Source organism: Haliotis asinina, chromosome 14, assembly GCF_037392515.1.
Source record: "Haliotis asinina isolate JCU_RB_2024 chromosome 14, JCU_Hal_asi_v2, whole genome shotgun sequence".
NCBI classification, from domain to species: Eukaryota; Metazoa; Mollusca; class Gastropoda; order Lepetellida; family Haliotidae; genus Haliotis; species Haliotis asinina.
In genome coordinates, this window is record NC_090293.1 from 36318598 (window position 1) to 36340986 (window position 22389).

A 22389-nucleotide genomic window follows, 5' to 3' on the forward strand; every position below is an offset into this window, starting at 1 on the left:
AAGATTTTCATTTCTTGAATAGATACTGCTTTTGAGTGACATTCTTCTTTTACCGTTAGATTCCTTTACCGTCCTTATGTGCTTGAAAATGATATAAGAATCTGTACCAAAACGTAACCATTGTAAAATACAGAAGTGGATATTCCATAAAGTTTTGTCATCTCCATTTGTTTGTCTGTTTATATATTTAATCTCGTGATAAATGGAAGAGACACTGAAACAATACTATGTTATTTTGTTTCCAGGTGAATGTCAGTCCCAAGTGTGGGCGGCTTGTCAGCTTCAATGCTGGTGAGTTTCATGGGGTCAAGGCTGTTCTCAAGGGCACCAGATGTGCCTTAGCTTTGTGGTTCACAACCAACCCACAGTTTAAGGAACTAGCACATCTACAAGCTCGCAAGATTTTGGCCACAAAGCGGAAGGAGAGAGAACTAAAGAACAAGAAAGAATCCTCCAAGACTGAATTATAGCCAATAATTATTTCTTGTTATTTAAAATGATGATGATTGTTCAAATGTTCACAGATTATTATTTATGGAAGTCATTCATCTGAAGGCTCATATAATACTGAACATGTTTGAAACACACTGACATTATGTTTCTTCATTCAGCTGTACAAACCATCATGTTTCAGTGTCTGAAGTTTGTACTATATATCAGGCAGTGAATTTCATTCACCATTCAACTACACATGTACATAGATTCTTACACTGTCAGGTGATGATGTATTTAGCCAGTTGTCTAAGATTTTAAGATCTGAGAGGTTTGGTTTTTACCACAAACATTGATGAAAAGATGACTCATCCAGTATCTCCACATAAGACTGACTAGCAGGCCAGCTTTGGGTCAGTACTGACGTGCGTTTTACATGAACATTTTATTACCCAACCCAGATATATTTGTATCAGGAAGTCATGATCTGTTTTAGGTGTTCTTTCAAGGTATTTTACTCAAAGGATATATACTAACAGATGTTTCGTATTCATGGGTGTGATGTTATCTTAAGAAAATTTTGTCTGTATTTTTCAAATTGTTTTGTATGCTGTTCTGGTTTCCTGCTAATTCACACATTAACTTAACTGTTTGATGTAAAAGACGGGATCTATTAGGTGGGACGGTATCAAGATGTGGTATCAATAGGTGACTCATGCAGATATTGTTTGTGTTTACCCACAGTGTATGTGAATGTAGGTTCACAGTTCAGTTAATAATATATTACATATCCATTTATTTTGTGATTGAATTTTTTCTTCCTCTTTCCATCATAATATTAAATAAACCCCTTAAAAACATAACACATAAGGAAATTGCAAACCATGTCAATAAAGAGAGAGATCAACAGATACAGTATCCATACAGAATAGTCAACAGATACAATATGCATACAGAGATAGTTAACAGATACAATATGCATACAGAGATAGTTAACAGATACAATATGCATACATAGATGGTTAACAGATACAATATGCATACAGAGATGGTTATCAGATACAATATGCATACAGAGATGGTTAACAGATACAATATGCATAGAGATGGTTAACAGATACAATATGCATACAGAGATGGTTAACAGATACAATATGCATACAGAGATGGTTAACAGATATGATATGCATAGCATATGCATTTATAACCAATAATCTGAAAACATCCAAGTTCATTGGTTTTTGTAATAAAGAAATGTGAAATAATTTTAAACACAAGGCAGTAAATTACACTTGCTCTTTGTTTGTTATTGTCAGGTTTTATTGAGGGTATCATTACAATTTTACATATCTACCTTTAGTTCTGGTTGTCTGGAACGTATCACATTAATCAGAGATTGATATTGCATACATCAGTTCATAATGAGTATTAATCACTTTATTAGATGATAATTTTTATCATTAGTTTACCATCTTTACCTATTTATGCTACATTTATAAGAATGTCTTGACAACATTTTTTAATGTTATTTTATATACCAGTAAAAGGATGTCAGTGAGTGTCCACTACCAGTAAGTAATGTTGGTTTCAAACATTTCGAAACCAGTAATTTTCAGGTGATAAATATATATTTCAGTCTGTCAAACTTTTCACTATTCAAATCTGGTCTTTTTTTCCAGCCTTTAAGAGGAGGTAAGCAGGGAGGTTGGTAATGGGTCTTGTCTCATGATAAGAATGTGCAAATACTTAAAACATGGTGAAAACCTGATAATGAGAACTTATTAAAATTAAATAGAAATATTTTGTACAAAAGGAAAGCATTGACAATTAGTATTTGTATGTTTTTGGAATTATTACAATATCATTTTGATCCTTTGGCACAATTTTTCCCTTTTTGAAATGAAAACACTTAAAAGTTTGTTGCAAAATGAGAGACCAGATACACTGTACAAAGTGGTGAGCAGGTTAGTCTGTCCTCTTAGATGTTAATTTTGTCACATACTTTATTGGTTTCTGTAATGATTGATTATTGATATGTATGTAATGATATAATTTTGAAGTCCACAATTGAAATGTGATTATATGAATATTTTTTAATATGCTTAAGTCTTTACTGCCCAAATTCACTAATGGGAATCTGAAATATGATTGGGTTATTTTGTTGTTACAACTGACAGGTGGGATCAGTATTTTAACTTGATACCTTTCATAAAAGTGAAGGTTGCCCAGATCAGAGCCATGAAATGACGTGGCTAGTCGTATAGTCCAGGTGCTGAGGGCATGGTAAGGGAGGTTTTATACTGTACCAGTCTATAGCAAGTAATGTTCTCACTGTTGGAGGTGATGTTAAGTTCACAGTAACTGTGAATCAGACATAGTGTATGGCTTAAACAGTATGTGGATATATATAGAGAGAAGTGTAGTTTGTTTTGTGTGTTTTGATGCAATGTGATACATTTGTATGGAAACAGAGGCAAGTCATGTCAGTTCTGAAATAACTGTGATAAGTGTGCCAAAGATATTTGTGACCGATGTTGTATATGTTGACTGATTGTGAAGGTGCTACATACTTGTGTGTATCTGTAGTTAGTTTTACACTGAAGTCATCTGAACAAACTGATAGGCCTGGTATGATGATGTTGAAGTGAGCTTGAAGCAAGTTAGAAATACCAAGTACAGGCCCATACTGATTATTTTTACTTTCATCTGAAGCTGTCTTGTGCCCGAAGTTAGTTACAGCAAAATGTTTCAGTAAGATTAGTGGGAGATTATTTAGTCTGGATAGAAATTCCAGATACCAAACTGTACATCAGATTCCATTACCAATCAATCTACCAAAGAGATTTGTGGCAGGATATATATCTTGTGTGTTTATTGTGTTGTATGAGAGCTGTGTAAAGGGTCCTATGTGCTTCCCGTAGTTAGTCCTACTTGTGCCAAATGTCCACAGTTTACATCTATTGTACTTTTTCTTTCAAATAGTTTATGTCATAGCCAGAATGTTGTCACACATAATCTTCCCAAACTCAACCATCTCCTGACATACAGTGGAAGCTGTAAAACCCAGTATCTGTCTAATCCAGCAAGTTGATACACCGGCATAAAATCCAAGTCCCTTCTGTGGCTTGTATGTTTATCATCAGTTCTGCAATCCAGCACATTGTGTAAAGCGGATTATTTCCTCAGTCCCAGTGAGTGCTGGATTAGACAGCTTCTTCTGTACTTGTGTCCTGTGGAACTGTTAGCAGCATATGAAGTCAGTAGGCTGTCCTATTCTTCCTGTGTCTCCTTTCTCCCACCTGCCAAGACTTTTCATTCCATCATGTGATGTGGAAACATCTTAATTTCAACTCTTCAGGCCCCTAGAGAAATGTACACCTTAAAACAACGAAGAAAACGCTATAGTGTTTCCATGGCAACTTGACTCAAAATACAACCCAGTACCATTTTGAAGTCGGTTACCAAGTGACCTCAATTTTGAGTCACATTGTTATTTTATTTTTGATTTATTTTGTTTCCACCACTCGCGTTGGTGGATGGGTTTTGGGAGGAGATGCATCGAGATACAGGCTTACAGCTGTGGTTTGGGTGGGGGGGTTGCCTGTACTTACTACAAATTCACAAAACCTTGACTGTCCATCTAATTGTAGAAATACCTGTTATGTCAGTGTGTTAAGACAGGCAGCACAACGCAAGTGCGGATTCATATATGGGTGATTGCTTTGGCTCATCTTCCCAATCTAGCCATGTCGTTTCGCCTGTGTGGTTGTGTGGTAGACTGAACGTATGGTTTATGTCAACTGAATGCTATACAGCTTTATATAATTCTTTCATTCTGCAAAACGGAAACATTTTTTCTCTGAAATCTTCATTTAAACTGTGCTCTCGCAAATGTGACTGCATTTCCATGAAACATTGATGGAACCCTGTCATCCGATAGTATCGCGTAGATACACGTCTAAGTATGTTTCCCTGAAACCGTTCCAATCAGTATGTATGTGTTATCTGTTGTGTTTCATTTGCGTGAGTGTAAGTACAGTGGGACCTTTATTCGCTGCAATGGACGTTTTGTTGCCAAACCTCATTTGTAGAAAGTTCATAAATCAATTCCGTCATGTCTGTGTTATGTCATTTATCTTGTGGATTAGTATTGTCATTTCTTAGGGATTTCCCCAAATCCTGCAGATTTTGTATTCACTTAAAAGGGCATATGATACATCTTGGCTTGTATATCCGAATTTTAGGAACCATTACGAACAACTAGTCCGTGGGACGCTTGAGAAAGCATGTGATCATGCAGTGTTACTGGCAGTGAGAGGGGTTCGTTTTGAAGGACACCCTAGAAAGTGGCCACAGCTATTCCTCAGCGTGATGTTATAAAAGAAATGAGCACCCTAAACAACAAGCCAAACCAACAGACACCCTCATGGCCAATCTATAGTACCAGACTCACTTAAAGCACTCACTATGTATACTGAGAATGAAAAGTTCAACGCCACCCAGCACAGCAGATTTTGCGGAATATGTTGTCTCATGGGAACTAACTACAGTCGGGCACTGTTGTCTTGGTATTCGTGAGACCGAGAAAAATTATGAAGTAATCCAGACTTTTGAGACCTCTGACCAGGCCACATCATATACCACATATTGACTGGAAACTATAACCCGTTATCAGTAGTAGTGTTTCGTCCTATTTAATTCCTTCTTAATTAATCCTAATTTAATAGCAAGTGACACTGTCTACTGGATTGGCCCCAATTAGTTTACAATAGCGCATCCCTCTGAATCATGCTGCACCGTGTGCAAACTCGTGGAAACAACCTCAGTTAAGAGGGATACTTGACCACACAAGGTAGGCGAGTATCGAAGTTCTTTGCAAATATTGAGCTAAAAGAATAATTTTGTTTGTTGGGACCATGAAATTATTTTGATATATCTGAAATATCAGGACATCCGCATCGGTTAAAAGAGGTTGAATAATGCTACATTATGAATGATTTTACAGAAAAGAGTTTTTTATGGGTGACTTCTTTATTGTGAAGAGGCACGACGTTTTGAAGTATGTTCTTACTTCTTCATCGGGTGTGGCTATCCGGTGTGACTATCCACCAGATGAGGAAGTAAGAACATACTTCGAAACGTCGTGATTCTAAATAAATAAGTTGTCATCCATAAAAACTTTTGTATCACTTCTAAATGCCCCTCAAAGACTCTGTGAGTAAGTAAGAATTTCTGACAGTCTTACGCCCGGGTATGGGTTCCGTGGCACCTTCTGGAGGCTGTTGTTTTCCAACTTGTAGCAGCGACTACTTCTGCTACGCATACTGATAACCCAACATTTCTTGGTCAGCCCTTGAAGATAAATTTTCAAGGGGTTGTTGAAGAATGGCACGGTCTTGCTGGATGTTGGTGATTGAGAAAACTTGTTTTCAAAGATGCAGCTGTGAGTAAGAAAAGGAAGTTTGTCTTGAACTCTGCTTGATAAACTGAATCATTAAATTGTTTGGGGTGTATAATTACATCCCTAGGACCGTGGGTAACCCAGGGGGTCGGGACAACTGTCCCCTAGCATTTTTTAAGAATTTACTTTTTTTCTGCTTCAAAGTATTGACATAACACTCTTTTATCGTTGATAGTGTCCCCCTTCTTTAGAAAAGTTATCTACGGCCCTTAAAAATAGATTTCCTGCTCATTTGCTCGCAGGGGTGTTCCCTGGTTTGAACCGCCTGCAAGACTGGAATTTCTAGAAGCGCTCGTAAATATACAACAACAAAATCCATGACATGACAGCGTGAGATTAATTCCCAATTTGTGTGTGCAACCAAGTCATTTATAACAGTAAGGAAAATCAGAGCGCGAGGTGTCAGCAAAAACCGAAGACAGTCTTGACTTGGATGGTCTTACAGGCTATTCCCTACGTTTTCACCGCATATGCCAGAAACAAATATTAGAAATTCAAGTAATATAGTATGATATTTTTTTATAATGGAGTTTTACCAACCCATTTTCGACTTCACACAGGAAACACAATGTGATGACAGCTGAACACTACACTGACGCGGCCCACCTGTCATTACAATGACAATAGTTGTGGATGACACAAAATACGTATATTTTGTGAAACACTTCACAGGGCTTTCTTATCTGGTTGTCTGAGCGAAATCTATATGAAAAAAAACCTTTTTCATTACATAAATGCTTAAATCTTAATGCAAGCTGGAAACAAATACAACAGACGTATTTTTGTAAATGTCAATGAACAACGAAAACGCCTACTGATCTTAGTCACAACATTATTCCCAGGCGATCTGGTCAGTCTCAGTACTTGTAAACAACTTGCCGCTAAATTCATGAAAGTCAAAAAGATTCCAGTATCCTAACATGGATAATCATTTCTGACCGTGCATGACTTAAATTAGTAATTTATTGAAATTTGTTCCTTTTTAAAAATAACTTTTTTTCAGGTGTGATTTTTGTTATTTTTAGATGTAAGAACCTGTTTTGTTTTTCATTATGGTAGTTTCCCATCTGGTTGTTGCACAAAGCGTACAAAATGACTGAAAATGAAGGATATAGAGTATGACATTCCATTTCGCAGAATACAGCTGACAGTTCCATGCATAATGATACTGGACACAGCTGCAAGCTGGCATAAGTACATAACATCCGTCAGGCCACGTCAGCAAGCGTGTCTTACAAGATACAGTCTGCGACAATCAGCTATAACCAAACCCATATTGACACATTACATCTCTTAGTAAAGTAACCCATGTTTTACAGTCTGGATTCAATTTGTGTATAGGCATTTCTATAACAATAGCGGGTCCCCCCATAAAACCCCAGACTTCTCGCCCACAATTCAAAATAGGTATAACAAGTGATTTAAACAGTTCATATTGTTTGCTAACATGGATATAGGGTTTATTACCAATTATCCTGTACAGTGTAAATAATGCTTTGCCCGCTTGTTCAGGTCTCATTTTCGCGCCTCCGAAAAACTACCCGAGGGAGTAAAAAATATTCCCAAATATTTAAAGCATTTTAACAATTTCCATTTGACTACCAGCGTAGTTCCAAACCTCGGTCTTGGCCAATTTGCCGCCCTTTCGAAAAACCACAATCTTGCATTTATCTACATTGACTTCTAAGCCCCATCGTTCACAATATTCATACTGTAGATCTAAACCTTGTTGAAGATCATGAACAGTTTCATTCACTGTATAGTACCATGTCGTCGGCAAACAACAGTAACATCACCCTGAGAACATACATAGCGAGATCCTGAGAGGTTGACATATTCATAAACTATATCATTAATGAATAGAGAAAATAATATTGGTATTAGGCTTTCGGCTTTCACCCCGTCTTGGGCCTAAACGTGAGCTAAACAATTTTTAGTAGGTGTTATTAACCAGTCACACACAGGACTTGACGACCTGATACATGTTGAGGATAAGATAAAGATCCAAGAAACAGACCTTAAAACCACACACGCACGCACACACACACACACACACACACACACACACACACACACACACACACACATATATATATATATATGTATGTAGTGCCTATTTATATAGTCGAAGGCCATTCGATGAAACTAGCATATAACTTCATTCCCTTTCTCAAAGAAAGATTAATCAAACCACGTAAAACAAATATACAATATACAGTACTGCATTTTCCTTTAAGACCGTTCTGCTTCTCAACAAAATAAATAATTAGAACACCACTCAGCAACCCGTGTCTGAGTTAAGAACACTTGTAAACAATTTACCAATTACTGGTAGTAAAGTAGTAACTCGATAGTTATCGGGCAAGTACTACATTTCGTGCGTATCGGTACGATTATACCTTCCGTCCAATCTGTCGGAAACAATCCTGTATGTAAAATGACATTAAATAATTTCTTAATAACTGGAACTAAAACCCCTTCACCTTCTATCAAAAACTCCATGTTCAGTTTTACTCAGCATAACTGAGCCATTAGCTTCCTGTTGCTCGTGATTTCTACACTTTAGGCGTGTAGAAATTCTTCTTTCGGTAATTACTCCGGCATACATCGTCTAATTTATAGGCTCTGGCTATACCTGGATTGTCTAACCAGTCCTCATTATCAAAGCCTGTATTACGTATGAAGGCCACAGACCCATATACATAGTAATATACATCTTCGAAACAGGCATAAAAACATGAAACAGTTCTTAAAGGATTTAGCATTTACCTGTCTGTCTGAGTTAATTTTTCCTTTAGTTACATCCCCAATGGGAAATATCAGAGCACATATATGTACACGTGTGTCGGTACTGTATTTTGTATAAATATAATTCTATTATTAATTTCTATTATTCTAACCTTTCTCTTATTATGTATGCATAATAGTTAAACGAGATAGATTATTATTATGTCTTCAGTTTTGTTATTTTAAGGATATATTAAACGATATATTTACTTGCAAGCTGTCAGGCAAGAATCTTTCCCGAAGATCTTTATAAACTGGACATTTCAACAAAAAAGGATATTCATCTTCCAAGTCTACTTTACACGCGAGACAATTTCTTTGAGATACATTAATATTTTGACACCTACCTATGTTATTCTGTAAACGTAATACACCAGCTCTGAATTTGACCAATACTTTACGGAATTTATATTCCTTTTAGGATAGATATCCCATAGGCTCAAGAAGGCACTTATATTGTGCATATAACCTGTAACGTGAGCCTTTTGCAAGTGTAGATGTCCAATTTTGATAACATATTGATCAAGCCTTCTCTAAAAATGTGACTGAAAGCACACGGATCACCGACTGTTTGTGAATACCAGACAAATCCAAAGCCGTGCCAGCAAAGTATATGGCGTATCTCAGACGCCTACGTGAGGTACCCAGTTGTGTCTAGGTAGTATAACATATTATATGCCTTTTTCGGGATACGTCCGTCATGTATTGTCAGTAACTTAAGCCAGTATTTCATCGTTCGAACGTAGGAATTGATATTAACTGGAAAACGCCCACATTCTCCATATACTACAACATGCTTGTAAGTGAACTTTTTTCAGCAGAGTCTTTGAAGAGCACTTAAAAGTGATATACATAAAGTCAAGAGTTTTCTATGGATGGCAACTTCTTTATTGTGAATTTACCTGATGAAGAAGTAAGAATATACTTCGAAACGTGACTCATCACAATAAAGAGGTTGTCATCCATAAAAACTCTTGGCCTTAACTTTTTCAGTGCTGACGTATCTTTTAAATCCCCATACCTCTGACCCAGACAGCTATTTTGGCTGAATTTGGCTGTCAAATATTTTAAGATATGCTTCCAAAGGTATTGTTCCTAATTTCCTTACGTTTATACTTAATTCCATTAAGTATTTTTAATACGGGATGCTAGTTCTGAGACCGCTTGCCTGAGACTTCACTTACATGTGAACACAAAACCTAGATATTTGTAGCTGTTTACCGTTTCAATATTTCTCCCATTTTAAAGCCAATTTTCCTTAATCGGTAATTTCACACATCTAAAAACAAGGACTTAGATTTATCCAAATTTACAGTTAATCCCCACTTATCTGCGTACAATTTTAAAGTGTCTAGCTGACACTGAAGACAACTAATGGTATCTGGCACATGAATTACATCGTCTGCCAACAACAACATTAGAATTCCTAGTACATCAGGAAACAGTTGGACCCCATGCTTGCCGTATTTTGTGATTTCTGCGGAAAGTTCGTTTATAAATAATGAGAATAGCATTGGACTCAACATACAGTCCTGTCGTAAACCAAATGGACAGTTAAAATGTTCCGTTAGCTCGGATTGTACCTTGACACCCGATTTTACTGTTTTATATATACTCCTATAAGAGACTGTAACATTTTGCCGTTTACACCATATGATGAGAGTGAGTGAGTGAGTTTAGTTTTACGTCGCACTCAGCAATATTCCAGCTATATGGCGGCGGTCTGTAAATAATAGAGTCTGAACCAGACAATCCAGTGATCAACAACATGAGCATCGACCTGTGCAATTGGGAACCGATGACATGTGTCAACCAAGCCTGACCATCCGATCCCGTTAGTCGCCTCTTACAACAAGCACAGTCGCTTTTTATGGCAAGCATGCATTGGTTGCTGAAGGCCTATTCTACCCCGTGACCTTCACATGACATGAGAGTAATGTCCATAGTTTATCTCTATTTACAAAATCAAAAGCTTTTCTAAAATCAATGAAAGCCACGTATATCTTTTTTCTTCTCCTTCGACATAGGTTTTTTCTCGATTATGGCGTGCAGTGTCAAGATGTGGTCAACAACTGAATAGCCCTTCCGAAAAGCAGCTTGCGTTTCAGAAACTATATCCATAACATTTGCCCATTTTGTTAGTCTTTCATTCAGAATACTAGTATATATTTTCCCGAGTGAGGGAGTAGAGATATCCCTCTATAATTATCGGGAATATTTACGTCACCTTTTTATGCAGCGGTACTATGATTGCTTTACTCCACGCTTGTGGAAAACAACCATTTAAAAATATTTTATTAAACATTGCCCACAGAAAAGGCATTATTTTAGATTCACTTGTTTTAATCATTTCTATGAGGACGTTTGCCATTTTCCATATGCTGTGTAGGCTTGTATATTTCATCCATGGTTATGATGGATTCGAGTATCTCCTTATCAACCTCACCCATTTCTACAGATTGGTCTAAATTGAGCAGTACGTCTGGTTCGACTATATCTGTCCTGTTGAAAAGTTCATAAAAATGATCATACCATCTTTCTTTAGTTATACTATTCGGATAGCATTTTAGCTTTGAAATCTTTCTCAGCTCCCTCCAAAATACTGTGGACTCGTTCCTTGCAAGGTACAGTTTCTTTGTTTTGAGGTATTGGTTTTTACGTTTCCACTGTCAACATAAATCTTTATACCTATTTCTAAGTCTGCAGCATTGGGTTTAACATAGCGAATTTCTGTTTCGTCTAAATATGCGTAGACTGCGCTTACCTTCCTCTGTTGCCTTCTGACACTCTGGTCCAAAAAATGTGAAAACTTTCGGAGTGACAGTCTGCAGCATCAAGTAAATGTCTTACAAATCACTTCCTTCTCTAAGACATTTATGGAAGTGTCTAAATGCAAACCTATGCTTGATACGTTTTCAATGAAAGTGCTAACATGATCATTATTCCATCTGTACTTGAATGTACTTGCACGTACGTCTTTAGTTTCCTGTTTTTCACCTGGACCAGTTAGTCAAAGAATCCAGGGCGTGTGTTTACTCTCTATTCTATTTCCTACATCAAAGTTCGAGAAATACTTACATAGTCCAGGTGATGATATAACGTAATCAGTTAAACTACAACCCTGTTCGGAAATATAAGTGAACTTCCTCTCAGTATCTCCTTCCATCCGGCCATTTAAAATATACAAGTTAGAAATGTAACATAAATTTAACAAAAATGTCCAAAATCTGGTAAATCTAGCATTTACAGGGACTGCTTCATCCTCGGGACAATAGTCATTAAATTTTTCACTTTGCATGTCTGGAAGTTGATTTCCAGTCGCGACCCCAGCATTTAAATCTCCACACAAGAGTATGTAGCAATCAGTGAGATAATTTGGATTATCTAGGAACCACTGTTCTAACTTCGCGGACAGAGTAGCAGTTCCTGTGACTCTATAGTAAGAAGATCCCTCTAGAAGTATAGCATCACGATCCGTGTCAATTAGTCGCTTAGCTAGTAGGATACAAACTACATTATCAATATCAATGGGGACCCTCAGACAGAATTTTAGAAATATTTTTCTTATAAATACATAAATACCCCCCGAGGGTCTGCCATAGTTAGCTAGTTTTACGGCAGTACAAAAGTATGCCTTGAAGTCACACAGTTCAGGTATAACAATACACTGATCAACAAATGTCTCTTGCAGGCATATATGAAGTCGAACTGAAGTAGGTAATGCAGAAAGTCACTATCAACAAGTTTATTTATCAAACCGCCAATATTCCAAATAGGAACAGAAAACGTTGCGGACTGACAAGAAGAAAGTTGTGGGGCAGGATGAGATTCAAGAGGAACACGACCATTCTCACAGCTCGAAGTTGGCATGACGCCCGCCCGGCCTATTTCGATGAATTACAGAAGAAAAGAAGAAGAGGAAAAATGGTTTATTTAAGTGTCACATGCTGTATATATATCGGTACATTGTGACAATAAAAACAATTATTAATAGCATCCGGCCTTTCGGCCTACGAGACACATAAAACAGTTGCACACTTGACAAAAATAGAAAAATATATTTTGTACACAAGTTTCTCGATAACCATATCACCCTTTCACACACATACGTACAAGTATACAAGCATGTATTCGCACAGATCACTCTAGGAGTTACACGATTACATTACCAGTCATGAGTGATTTCTCCATGGGTCAGTGTGAACAGCGCAATCAATGACCCGTGAAATCTTGGGGGGTCTCAAGATGCGTACTAATGAGTTTAGGTTAATTAAAGGTGTTTATCAGTTAAGATTCGTCCATGTGATCTGACAATACAGAGATTACAAGCTGTAATTTTATTTTCAAACACTTGATGTAAAAAAGATGAATGAAAGTTATTCTTCAAATCAGAAAATGCAAGTTAATTAAGTAACTGTTCAAAATTGGATGTCGTCAAACTCAATAGTGACAAAACTGAATTAACGATGATCGGGACTTTCCAGCACCCAACAAAATTAAAAGTCACACGTGTCAGTTGTATCATCTTCCTTAGCACCTTCCACATCTGTCGGGAACATAGGTGTTCAGATGGACAGGACCAATGTCTAGCAAGACTGAAGCTCTAAAAACAGCCAGATCCGTAAACTTCAAACTTTGTACCATCAGAAAAATCAGACGATACCTGCATGATGATACCACCAAAACTCTTGTGCACGCATATGTGTCACTTCCATGTGGAATACATATGCTTTAAATATGTGCGTGCGTGCGTGTATGTGTGTGTGTGTGTGTGTGTGTGTGTGTGTGGTGACGCGTTACAGATGTTTGTGCAACTAACTATAATATAGTCTGGTTCATAATTATTGAGAATTTTTCTTCTTACTTTGAGCGTTCCTAACACCTCAACTGATTCACTGATACTTAAAACTAAGTAATGGTATAAGGGAGGTAACTCATCTTGGCCTACTGAGTATAGTACAATTAGAGTTACCTCCCCTGAATTTGTAGCAGACGTCATTTTCCTTAGCACTGTCAACAATGTCTGCTGAAGATAAAAGAAGGTTGATTTTTGAGTTGTGTAATCAAGGAATTGATGATGTAAATACATTGGCAGAGAGAACAGGAACTCCTCTTTCTACTGTGTATAGAATTAGGAAGAATTTTAAAGAGGGAAAGGATTTGGGGCACCAGAAAGGAGCAGGGAGACCCAGAAAATTGGACTTCTGAGATCGCGTCCGGCTGGGAATTTTAGCGTCTAAAAAGCAAAGGGCAAGCATCTCCAACATCAGGTATGAAATGATAGAAAGGGGATCAACAGTTGTATCTGAATCTACAGTTAGAAGAAATTTGATTGATCTTGGATGGGAGAAAAAGACTGGAATTCCTTCTCCTCGCATGAAACACGAACATAAAGACAGGCGTGTTGAGTGGTGTTTGGCACATGAAAACTTTCACTGGGAAAATGTGATTTTTACTGATGAAAGCTCAATATGGGTATATCCCAATAATGTGAAAATACAAAGGACAAAGTCTGCGTCAGCACCGTTGTATCGACGACCTAAATACAGCCCAAAGTTTCATGTATGGGGAGGGATATCCTTATTAGGAACGACCCCGCTGTGTGTGTTTGAGGGAAATCTGACAAGTCAACGCTACACTAACATATTAGATAACTTTCTCCTTCCAAGTGCACATGTGTTTTATGGAAATGACTGGATTTTGCAGCAAGATAATGACCCTAAACACACCGCAAAACATGCCAAGCAGTGGTTTCAGGAGAAAAATGTGACTGCATTACCATTTCCTGCATATAGTCCTGACTTAAATCCCATTGAGAACATTTGGGGGATGATGAAGGAATGTGTGAATCAAAAGGGGTTGACAAAAATTGAAGACATGAAGAGAGAAGTGGTCCGATACTGGGACAGCATAACTCACGAGACACTAACCTCTCTGATAGGAAGTATGCCTACCCGTCTTAGACTGTGCCGTGAAGCTCAAGGAGACTTGATAAAATATTAAATTGTTACCTACACAACATGAAAAGGTCAGTTCACTTTCACAATACATTCAATTTTATCTGATTTGTTCTCGTTTAATAATATGAAATGCTTTAGCTATTCTCAATAATTTTGAACCATACTGTATAAGAAAACATATACGATACAATATAATTCCACATATTTGTGAATGTTTTATAAGTGTGAGATATATGTAAAAAGTACAGTAAAATATCAATAGCCACACACAATCTAACACCATTGTTATGTTGGGTTTCCGCGATTAACCCCGCCGCTGTAGTAAGGGAGACAACTTGCTCCATAGCAGTGTCGCAATAGCTGATGAAATACCAATGCAAACCCGTGTGTCATTTCTAAATTTAGAACCACAAGGTCATACTAACGGATAAATCAGTATCCCTAGTGTTTGTTTTAGGGGAATCACAGCATATTTGCACTGATGTTGTTTTACTATGCTAGGAATATAGGGAACCTGGGCTAAAAGATTTGAATATCTCACCACTGTGCAGTTATACACTTTCAGGTGACTCTCTAATTTATCGGTCTGTCACCTGTGAAGGAAACAGTCCTATAAATAGCTCGGCGGCGTGTACCGTTCAGCAGTCAGAGTGAGACCTTACAGCGGTATCGACATGAAGAATTAAACATTGTGACTGGATTGTCAACGATCACCTAACGTTGAACTATGTGCTGAAGATATTTCTCAACGTATTCATATTTGAAAATTGTACGGACGAGTTTCAACAATGAACAGGTGAGATACGATGGTGAACTACTAGGAAGTGACCGCAACGTCGTAGAAACAGTGTTGAGAAGACCCAGTCGTGCAGTAATTCCAGGGTAGTTTCCACATAAACCCGCGGGATTCCTACATAGCAATTGTGGATCCAGTTGTGGCGGTAAGCTGATTTTGTAGTCTACGATAAACCTGATATTTTGTGTAATAAAATTAGATGCAGTCCTCACAACCGCTTTTACCGTGTATACGTACACCTGGTGTCTGTGTTATTGAAGTCAAAATACATACCTGTATACCACAAAGCTCCTGTGTGTGTCACAGGCCGTATTACATGTACCATGAAACGTGTGTTTATATGTCACAAACCATATATGTGTCCGTCACTGAAGACGTTTATGTGTATGAACCACCAAGCATATATGTGACTGTTCAACCAAGTGAACATGTGTGTTTACCACAGAACGTATCATAGTGTGTATGTACCACAATTCGTCTGTGTTTCGATGTTTTATCTCAGTACAATACAGGTATGTCGTTGGTGAATATGTTAACTGTATAATGCTCAACAATGATGTCATTATGTTTACATTACAGATGACGCGACGAGTCTGTCTTGTGAAGATGGAATGGATGACTATGTCATCCACCAATTTACCCCCACGATGGCTTCAGTGGAGGTGGCCAGGCACTTCGGGCGACCGAGGCTGTCCTGTGGTGTCCTCTCCAAGTCCTGGTTCCAGACCATGGAGCCTCAATGCGGCCATGGTAGACAACAGGCACGCCGTAATGTCATAGGCTCCGTCACACCTGAGGACCAACTCATCTCAAGTGTTGAGATGACCTGTCCAGTGAGGGGCCTCCAAGAGGCCCCAGGGATATCAGAAGTTGTCATGGAAGGTGAAGGAGTACAGATGGCAACGCCCTGCTTGCAGCCAGTCACAGACACCAGTCCTTGCTGTGGACCTCACAAACAGGGATACAATATGATATCCACTCAACCACCTGGTATTTCCTCCGCTCTATGTGCCCCTCGCGTTGATCAATGTGCCTCAGTCAACGGTGGTGACGGTGATTTATCCCCAAGCCACCCATGTGTTCGGGAGCTGTTGAGTTTGCTGGAGGAATTTGGTGTTCAGTCCAAACCGGTTCCATACAAACCCCGGAAAGACCGACACCTCTGTACGGGGGAGGTTTTCTGCAAGAACTTGTTTCTCAAAGATAGAAGAGGTAATTTTTATATGGTTATCTGTGACGAACAAAACGATCTAGATTTGAAATCACTTCGGCGTAAGCTAAAAGCTTACAGGAATTTTTCTTTTGGGTCACAAGACGAAATGGCAGCCATCTTTCATGTTTCACCGGGCGGCCTGACACCATTCGCTCTGATGCATGGAAGCGCACAAGATGTTCGTGTTGTCATGACTAAAGACCTCACTATTGAGAAAGACGTCCTGCTGAATTTCCACCCACTTGATGCAAATCTTACATTACCTGTAAGACTCACCCACCTGATTAAGTTTCTGAACCACTTCAGAGTTCAACTGGAGATAGTTGATATGTCCTGCTGACCGTCAGATAGCCGTATACAGATTGAAACCTGGACTGGTTCTGTACACTGCAAGACAATCCCATACAGACATTTTACAGATTTTGCAGATGTTATTGTCTTTGACAACTGAGGAAATCTTTTCAAAAGTGACATATACAATAATAAGTATATTTCAGTTTATCTGTTTTAGTCGATATTCCCAGATATTCATCGACAATTGAGAAATTCACAATATCACTAATAATTCGTGGTAAATTATTTATTTCTGTATCGTTTTAACGTACCCACTACGTCCAGGTTTGGTAATACAGGTTTGGTGAATATTCGGAAATTACCAAGAATGGTCACCACGCCACTGGTTTGAGACAAAATCATGTTCTGACAGAAAATAAAATAAGACAAAACCAACTAACATATAATTGTCATGGATCATTCATTTCATCATCGAGCATGTATTTTACTATGCATCTTTAACAAAATCGGTAATTTTGTGCTTCTGTGACGTCAGCCAATCATCAACTGACTTGCTGTCAACAGACGAGCTTTCTCCGTGTGTCATGGCTGAACATATCCCTCGTCGCTTCTTAAATCTCTCTAACCACGACTGATTGGCCTTGAAAACTGTATGTCCAAGTCTGCTGTCATGTCAGTCTTGGATTTACCGCCTGCATATACAGCTTGGAGGATTTGGAAATTTGTGTCGAGATCTAGAGCTTTACGTTTCCGTGACAAGCCCTTCCATGCTAATTGGTGACACGTGAGATGACACGCGAGTGGATTCGGATCAGCTGTTCGTTATAAACACGTCAATTAACGCGTGAAATAGCACCGAGGGCCCATCAATTTGTTCGTTGTAACAGATAGTTCGTACTATCAGTGTACGGTGTATACGGTAGTTAATTCATAACAACATATAGGAAAGCAGTCGGGACTTCTGAATTTGTTCGTTGTAAGCGTGTACGTTATAAGTGAACTTTACTGTAAGTTTCATCATATATTAAATACCATCTGTGATCTAATAAGAGAGAGGTCCTAGACGAGCGTAAACGCACACTCTGCCCTGCAGCAAATCCGAGGGGGGTTATGGTACTTTTCAAAGGGGTGTCTGTAATCTATAAAACAAACATTTTACGTGAAACCTTTGCCCGTATGATGCAGATATGTCACATGCCCTCAGTCTAAGTAAACCTATGCTGCTTATACTGTGTAACGAAAAATACCGAGCGTAGGTTTACTTACACTGCACATGCCATGCTCGTACTTCCGCCATTACACTAACTAATATGAATGTATGTAAAAAAAAAATACTGTAACAACATTTCTGTCTTGTTGTAAATCTATTTACAAACGATATTGTTTCTTACCTACCTGAATCAGACAATTCCGGAATGCATATGAACGATAAGCGTGGTTCCGCTTGGCCATTCTGTAAGCAATGGCTTTGAAATCCACCATCATTATGATTTGAATTCTTTTGAATTTTCTCCAGATAACGGAGGATGGGGATGTATGCAGACGTATTTCAAGGAGCAGAGCTGAGGCAAATAAATGCCATGTTATATGCCATAATGGAATGAAATTTCATATATTTGCTATAGCTACAATAAAAAGACTTGCAGGCCTCAAGCACATCCCAGCACCAAATCACAGTTTCACAGCCACTTTTCAACTGGGCAGTACATGCTATTCCAGCTACAGAGATGCTGCTTGTGACAAGAGGGAGACAGAAACTAATAGTCGAGAATTGCGCTTCTCTGCTTCCTGGAACAAGAAGTCATCCTTTTATTCCGATAAAGGCAAGAAAATTGACCGTAATTTGTCACAGAGCACTGAATCAACACTGTTAATGTTGAAAGGAGAGAATGAATCAAACAGAACAAGTATACAGCTAGGATCGTACGTTGCTGTTGCCATTGATCATGAGCGGAAAGTAGGAAATGTCATGTCTGTTGATGACAATGAGGACATGCGTATCGATGTTCAGGTTCTTTCAGAACCATGTCATTATGGCAGCTGATGTTGGCATCACACAGTGATATTTCAGTCTCTCCCATGACAACAAGTTAGTTTTTCAACAATATAAAGAAACATAGAAACATATATGTTATCCTAGAAACATATATGTTACCAAGAAAAGAGTTATAACTTTTGAAGGTAAAGTTTTTAAATTCCCTCACAAAACGCTTCAAAGGTCTTTAAAATAAATCGGAGGATACGAATCAACCTGAAGCGCCCATAAAATGATAAAATGATTTTGAGCATGACTTGACAAAATCAACTATCACAGCATCCTCGATGTCTTTATACTTTCTGACGAATCTCCACTATAACCGGGATGCATCTAAGGCTCAGTCCCATGAATTTGTTATCTCCCTTGTTTGGCTTTTTTTGCCAATCAGATGTCTACGCGGGGAAGTTGAGCGTACCTATCACAACTCACTTTCGCTTTTATAAATTATCTAACCGGTTACACTTGGCAACACAAGCCATGCAGAGGTTCTCTGAAAGAGGTAGAAGGGGTTCTTGCATATATGTTTTTAAAGTTCCGGACCTGTCGATTTGTGTGTGTGATTTCACGTAAATCTGCATGAATCGCACTGCGAACAAACCTTTGCAGCTGCGACCGCTATCTGGTCAAGCTCTGTTGTAATGGTGGCTTGGCTGATTGGCTACCGTGAGAATGCAACATGTAGATGCGTCCATGGTATAGTGAAGGTTTATCGAAACTATACCCTTGAGATATCGAGGATGCTATCACAGGTAAACGGAATCTTATTCAACGGTCACATGCAACGTAAAATACAACTTCATCAAAACTCGTCAACAGATCACAAAAAATGAAAAAAAAAGCCGAAATCGGAGTTCAAACGTTTCACTAACTGTCCCCATCTCTGAGGTGAAATCTGGTTTCAGCAGCTACGCTCAAGCTCTTGCGAACCTATTCACTGCGCTCGTAACACATGCGCAGTGAATAGGTTCGCAGAGCTTGAAACAGTATGCCTGTCCGGAGTATGGGGTCGTAAGCAGTAGTCTAATCTTGGTTGTATACACCTGTCTATGTCTACCTGTCTGTATGCTACTGACAATATGTGATACACAGCTGCCATCATTGACCATATATGTGAAACAAACACATTTCGGTCTTATGAGCCATAAAATAAACAAAGAGCCAGCGAAGCGTATCGGCATCAAATGAACCAGTGGCCACAGGAAAGGCTTCGTTACACTTCAGTGCACACCCACCGGCTCTGACTGGGTTAGGTATCGTGCTTATTTCGTTTCGAGGGAGGTAAATCCAAGTACAAAATATTGTACTTTTGATTTGCAATTATACGCTTATAATTTTGTTGATTGTTTTTTTCTTAATCAGCAATGAATTTTATATGAAACGAATAAGTGATAACTGTTTTAATGATATGTTTGATGTTTTGGTTGCATATGACCTTTAAATATTATTATAGCAAAGATTACTGTCTACATTGTGGCAAAAAATGAAGCATCTGGCAAGTAGTTGGTCTTTGTTTTCTTAAAGGTCACATGCAACGTAAAACACAACTTTGCAGATTCTGGTACCTTTTGGTATGCAATTACCGAAACAAATCATAAAAAATGCCAATTCAATCTATAAAGTTGAAAAAAACGCGATGAAAAAAAAGCCCGCGAAATCGGAGTTCAAACGTTTCACTAAATTCCCCCCAGCGCTGGGGGGAAAACTGGTTTCAACAGCTGTGCTGCGCTGCGTCCATAACGCGTGCGCAGTGAATAGATTCGCGGAGCTTGAAACAGTATGCATACTGAGGTCGTGAGCAGTAGTCTAACCTTGGTTGTGTACACAAACAAGTAAATAATCTGCTCGTTATGTGAAAAAACATGTTGATTGTGGTGAGCAGTCTCTGTCACAGAGAAAGCTCAGTGTCTGGTTTATTCACACCTATATGTCTGCCTGCCTGTCTGCTAAAGACAACACGCAATACACAGCTTCAATCATTGACCACGTGCAGTTTGAACTTAACACCTATCAGACTATACGACATAAAGAAAATAAGTTGATTTATGACTCGTGCACCCGAGTCCTGTCTCTGCCACATTATGTAATTAGGCACGTGTGATACACATGACATGTTTTTATGTCTGTGGGTTGCAAACAAACTACATTCATTTTTCTCGGATGACTGGATCTGACGGAAACTGGTGCAAACTCTTGTCAGTTTCAAGTCCTGCTTCGTACTGGGACGAATGACAGATTCCAGCCGCGCAGTAGTTTACTCTCTCTACTGACATGATTTTTTTATTGGATCGAGCGCAAATTCAGAGAATATGTATTTTCCAAACCCAACATCTCTATATACATTCTTAATGGATAACAACTTCTTTTAGTGTATATGATTTTGTTTGACAACAGTATATGAATCCATACTGAAACGACGGATCAAGTACACTAAAAGAAGTTGTTATCCATAAAGAATTTTACTTTCTAGTGACTGGCTATACTTCTAAAATGCCCATCAAACAGATCATCTTTCTCTACACACAATGAAACCTAGCATATCAGCAAATGAAACAGCCAATCGGAAGCCGTCGTTTCTCTTGAGTGCATATCCACCCGCTATGACTGGGTTCGGTCTCCCGAGGGCTTCGTTTCGGGGGAAGTAAGCCCAAGTACAAAATATTGCACTTTTGAATCGCGATTGTACGCTTATAATTGTGTTTATTTGGGTTTTTTTAAAGCAGCAGTGTATATTATATGTCATGAATAAGTGATAAATGTGTTTTAATTATGTTTGATTTTTTGGTTGCATGTGACCTTTAATACGGCCTAAAATCTACAACATTTCATTTTTTCAAGCAGTTGGAAGATCTACTATGCAATTGTGACCTGTCGACGTAACACTGTGGCACAGTCTACACATTGCTACTTGCTGACACACAAGTGATGAACCATACTACTTTTTTTTCAATAGTGCTTACATTTCGCAGACGAAAAATCACTCAAATCCCGAAAAGCTTAATTTGGCAATGCAAATTATACAATCATATATTGGCATATAATTTGGACTTCTTCATATCAGTTTATCTTAATCAACTTATGGCTATGTGATTCAGTAATATCTCATGTCTACGTGCAAAATTGTCTGTGTAAACGGATTTTTTTCTGAAAAGAACGTCACATGCTCACTGGAACCTAAAACAGATCATGTGCATAGCAACAGGTTATTAAAATGAGGTTACGCAGGTGCAAGGTGACTCCCATGACAGTATCTGGAGTCAGGCCAACATACAGCACAAGTCACAGAAAATAGGTGATTGGGTGCTTATCGAACAGCTGAGTGACAGAGTCCGTCTGTAAATCAGCTTCATTACGAAAAAGTCGAATCCACTCAATCGTCCAAACGACGGACTCTTTCAATCAACTATTCAG

The 22389-nt window shown here is 38.4% G+C and overlaps 2 protein-coding genes across 2 annotated transcripts in view; both read left to right on the forward strand.

Moving 5' to 3' along the window:
• The window catches only part of LOC137261211 (prolyl 3-hydroxylase 2-like), a 59003-nt gene extending 54456 nt beyond the window's left edge, over positions 1-4547 (forward strand). Inside the window, exon 18 of the mRNA XM_067798920.1 lies at positions 246-4547. Coding sequence (XP_067655021.1) covers positions 246-470 — 225 coding nt within the window. The 3' untranslated portion in view covers positions 471-4547. The remainder of the gene's footprint in view (positions 1-245) is intronic.
• Positions 4548-15242: 10695 nt separating this feature from the next.
• On the forward strand, positions 15243-17382 carry LOC137262149 (uncharacterized). Its single transcript, XM_067799931.1, has 2 exons — positions 15243-15581; positions 16016-17382. Exon 2 carries the CDS (start codon positions 16048-16050, stop codon positions 16987-16989), a length of 942 nt encoding a protein of 313 aa, XP_067656032.1. The 5' UTR covers positions 15243-15581; positions 16016-16047; the 3' UTR covers positions 16990-17382.
• Positions 17383-22389: the final 5007 nt, after the last annotated feature.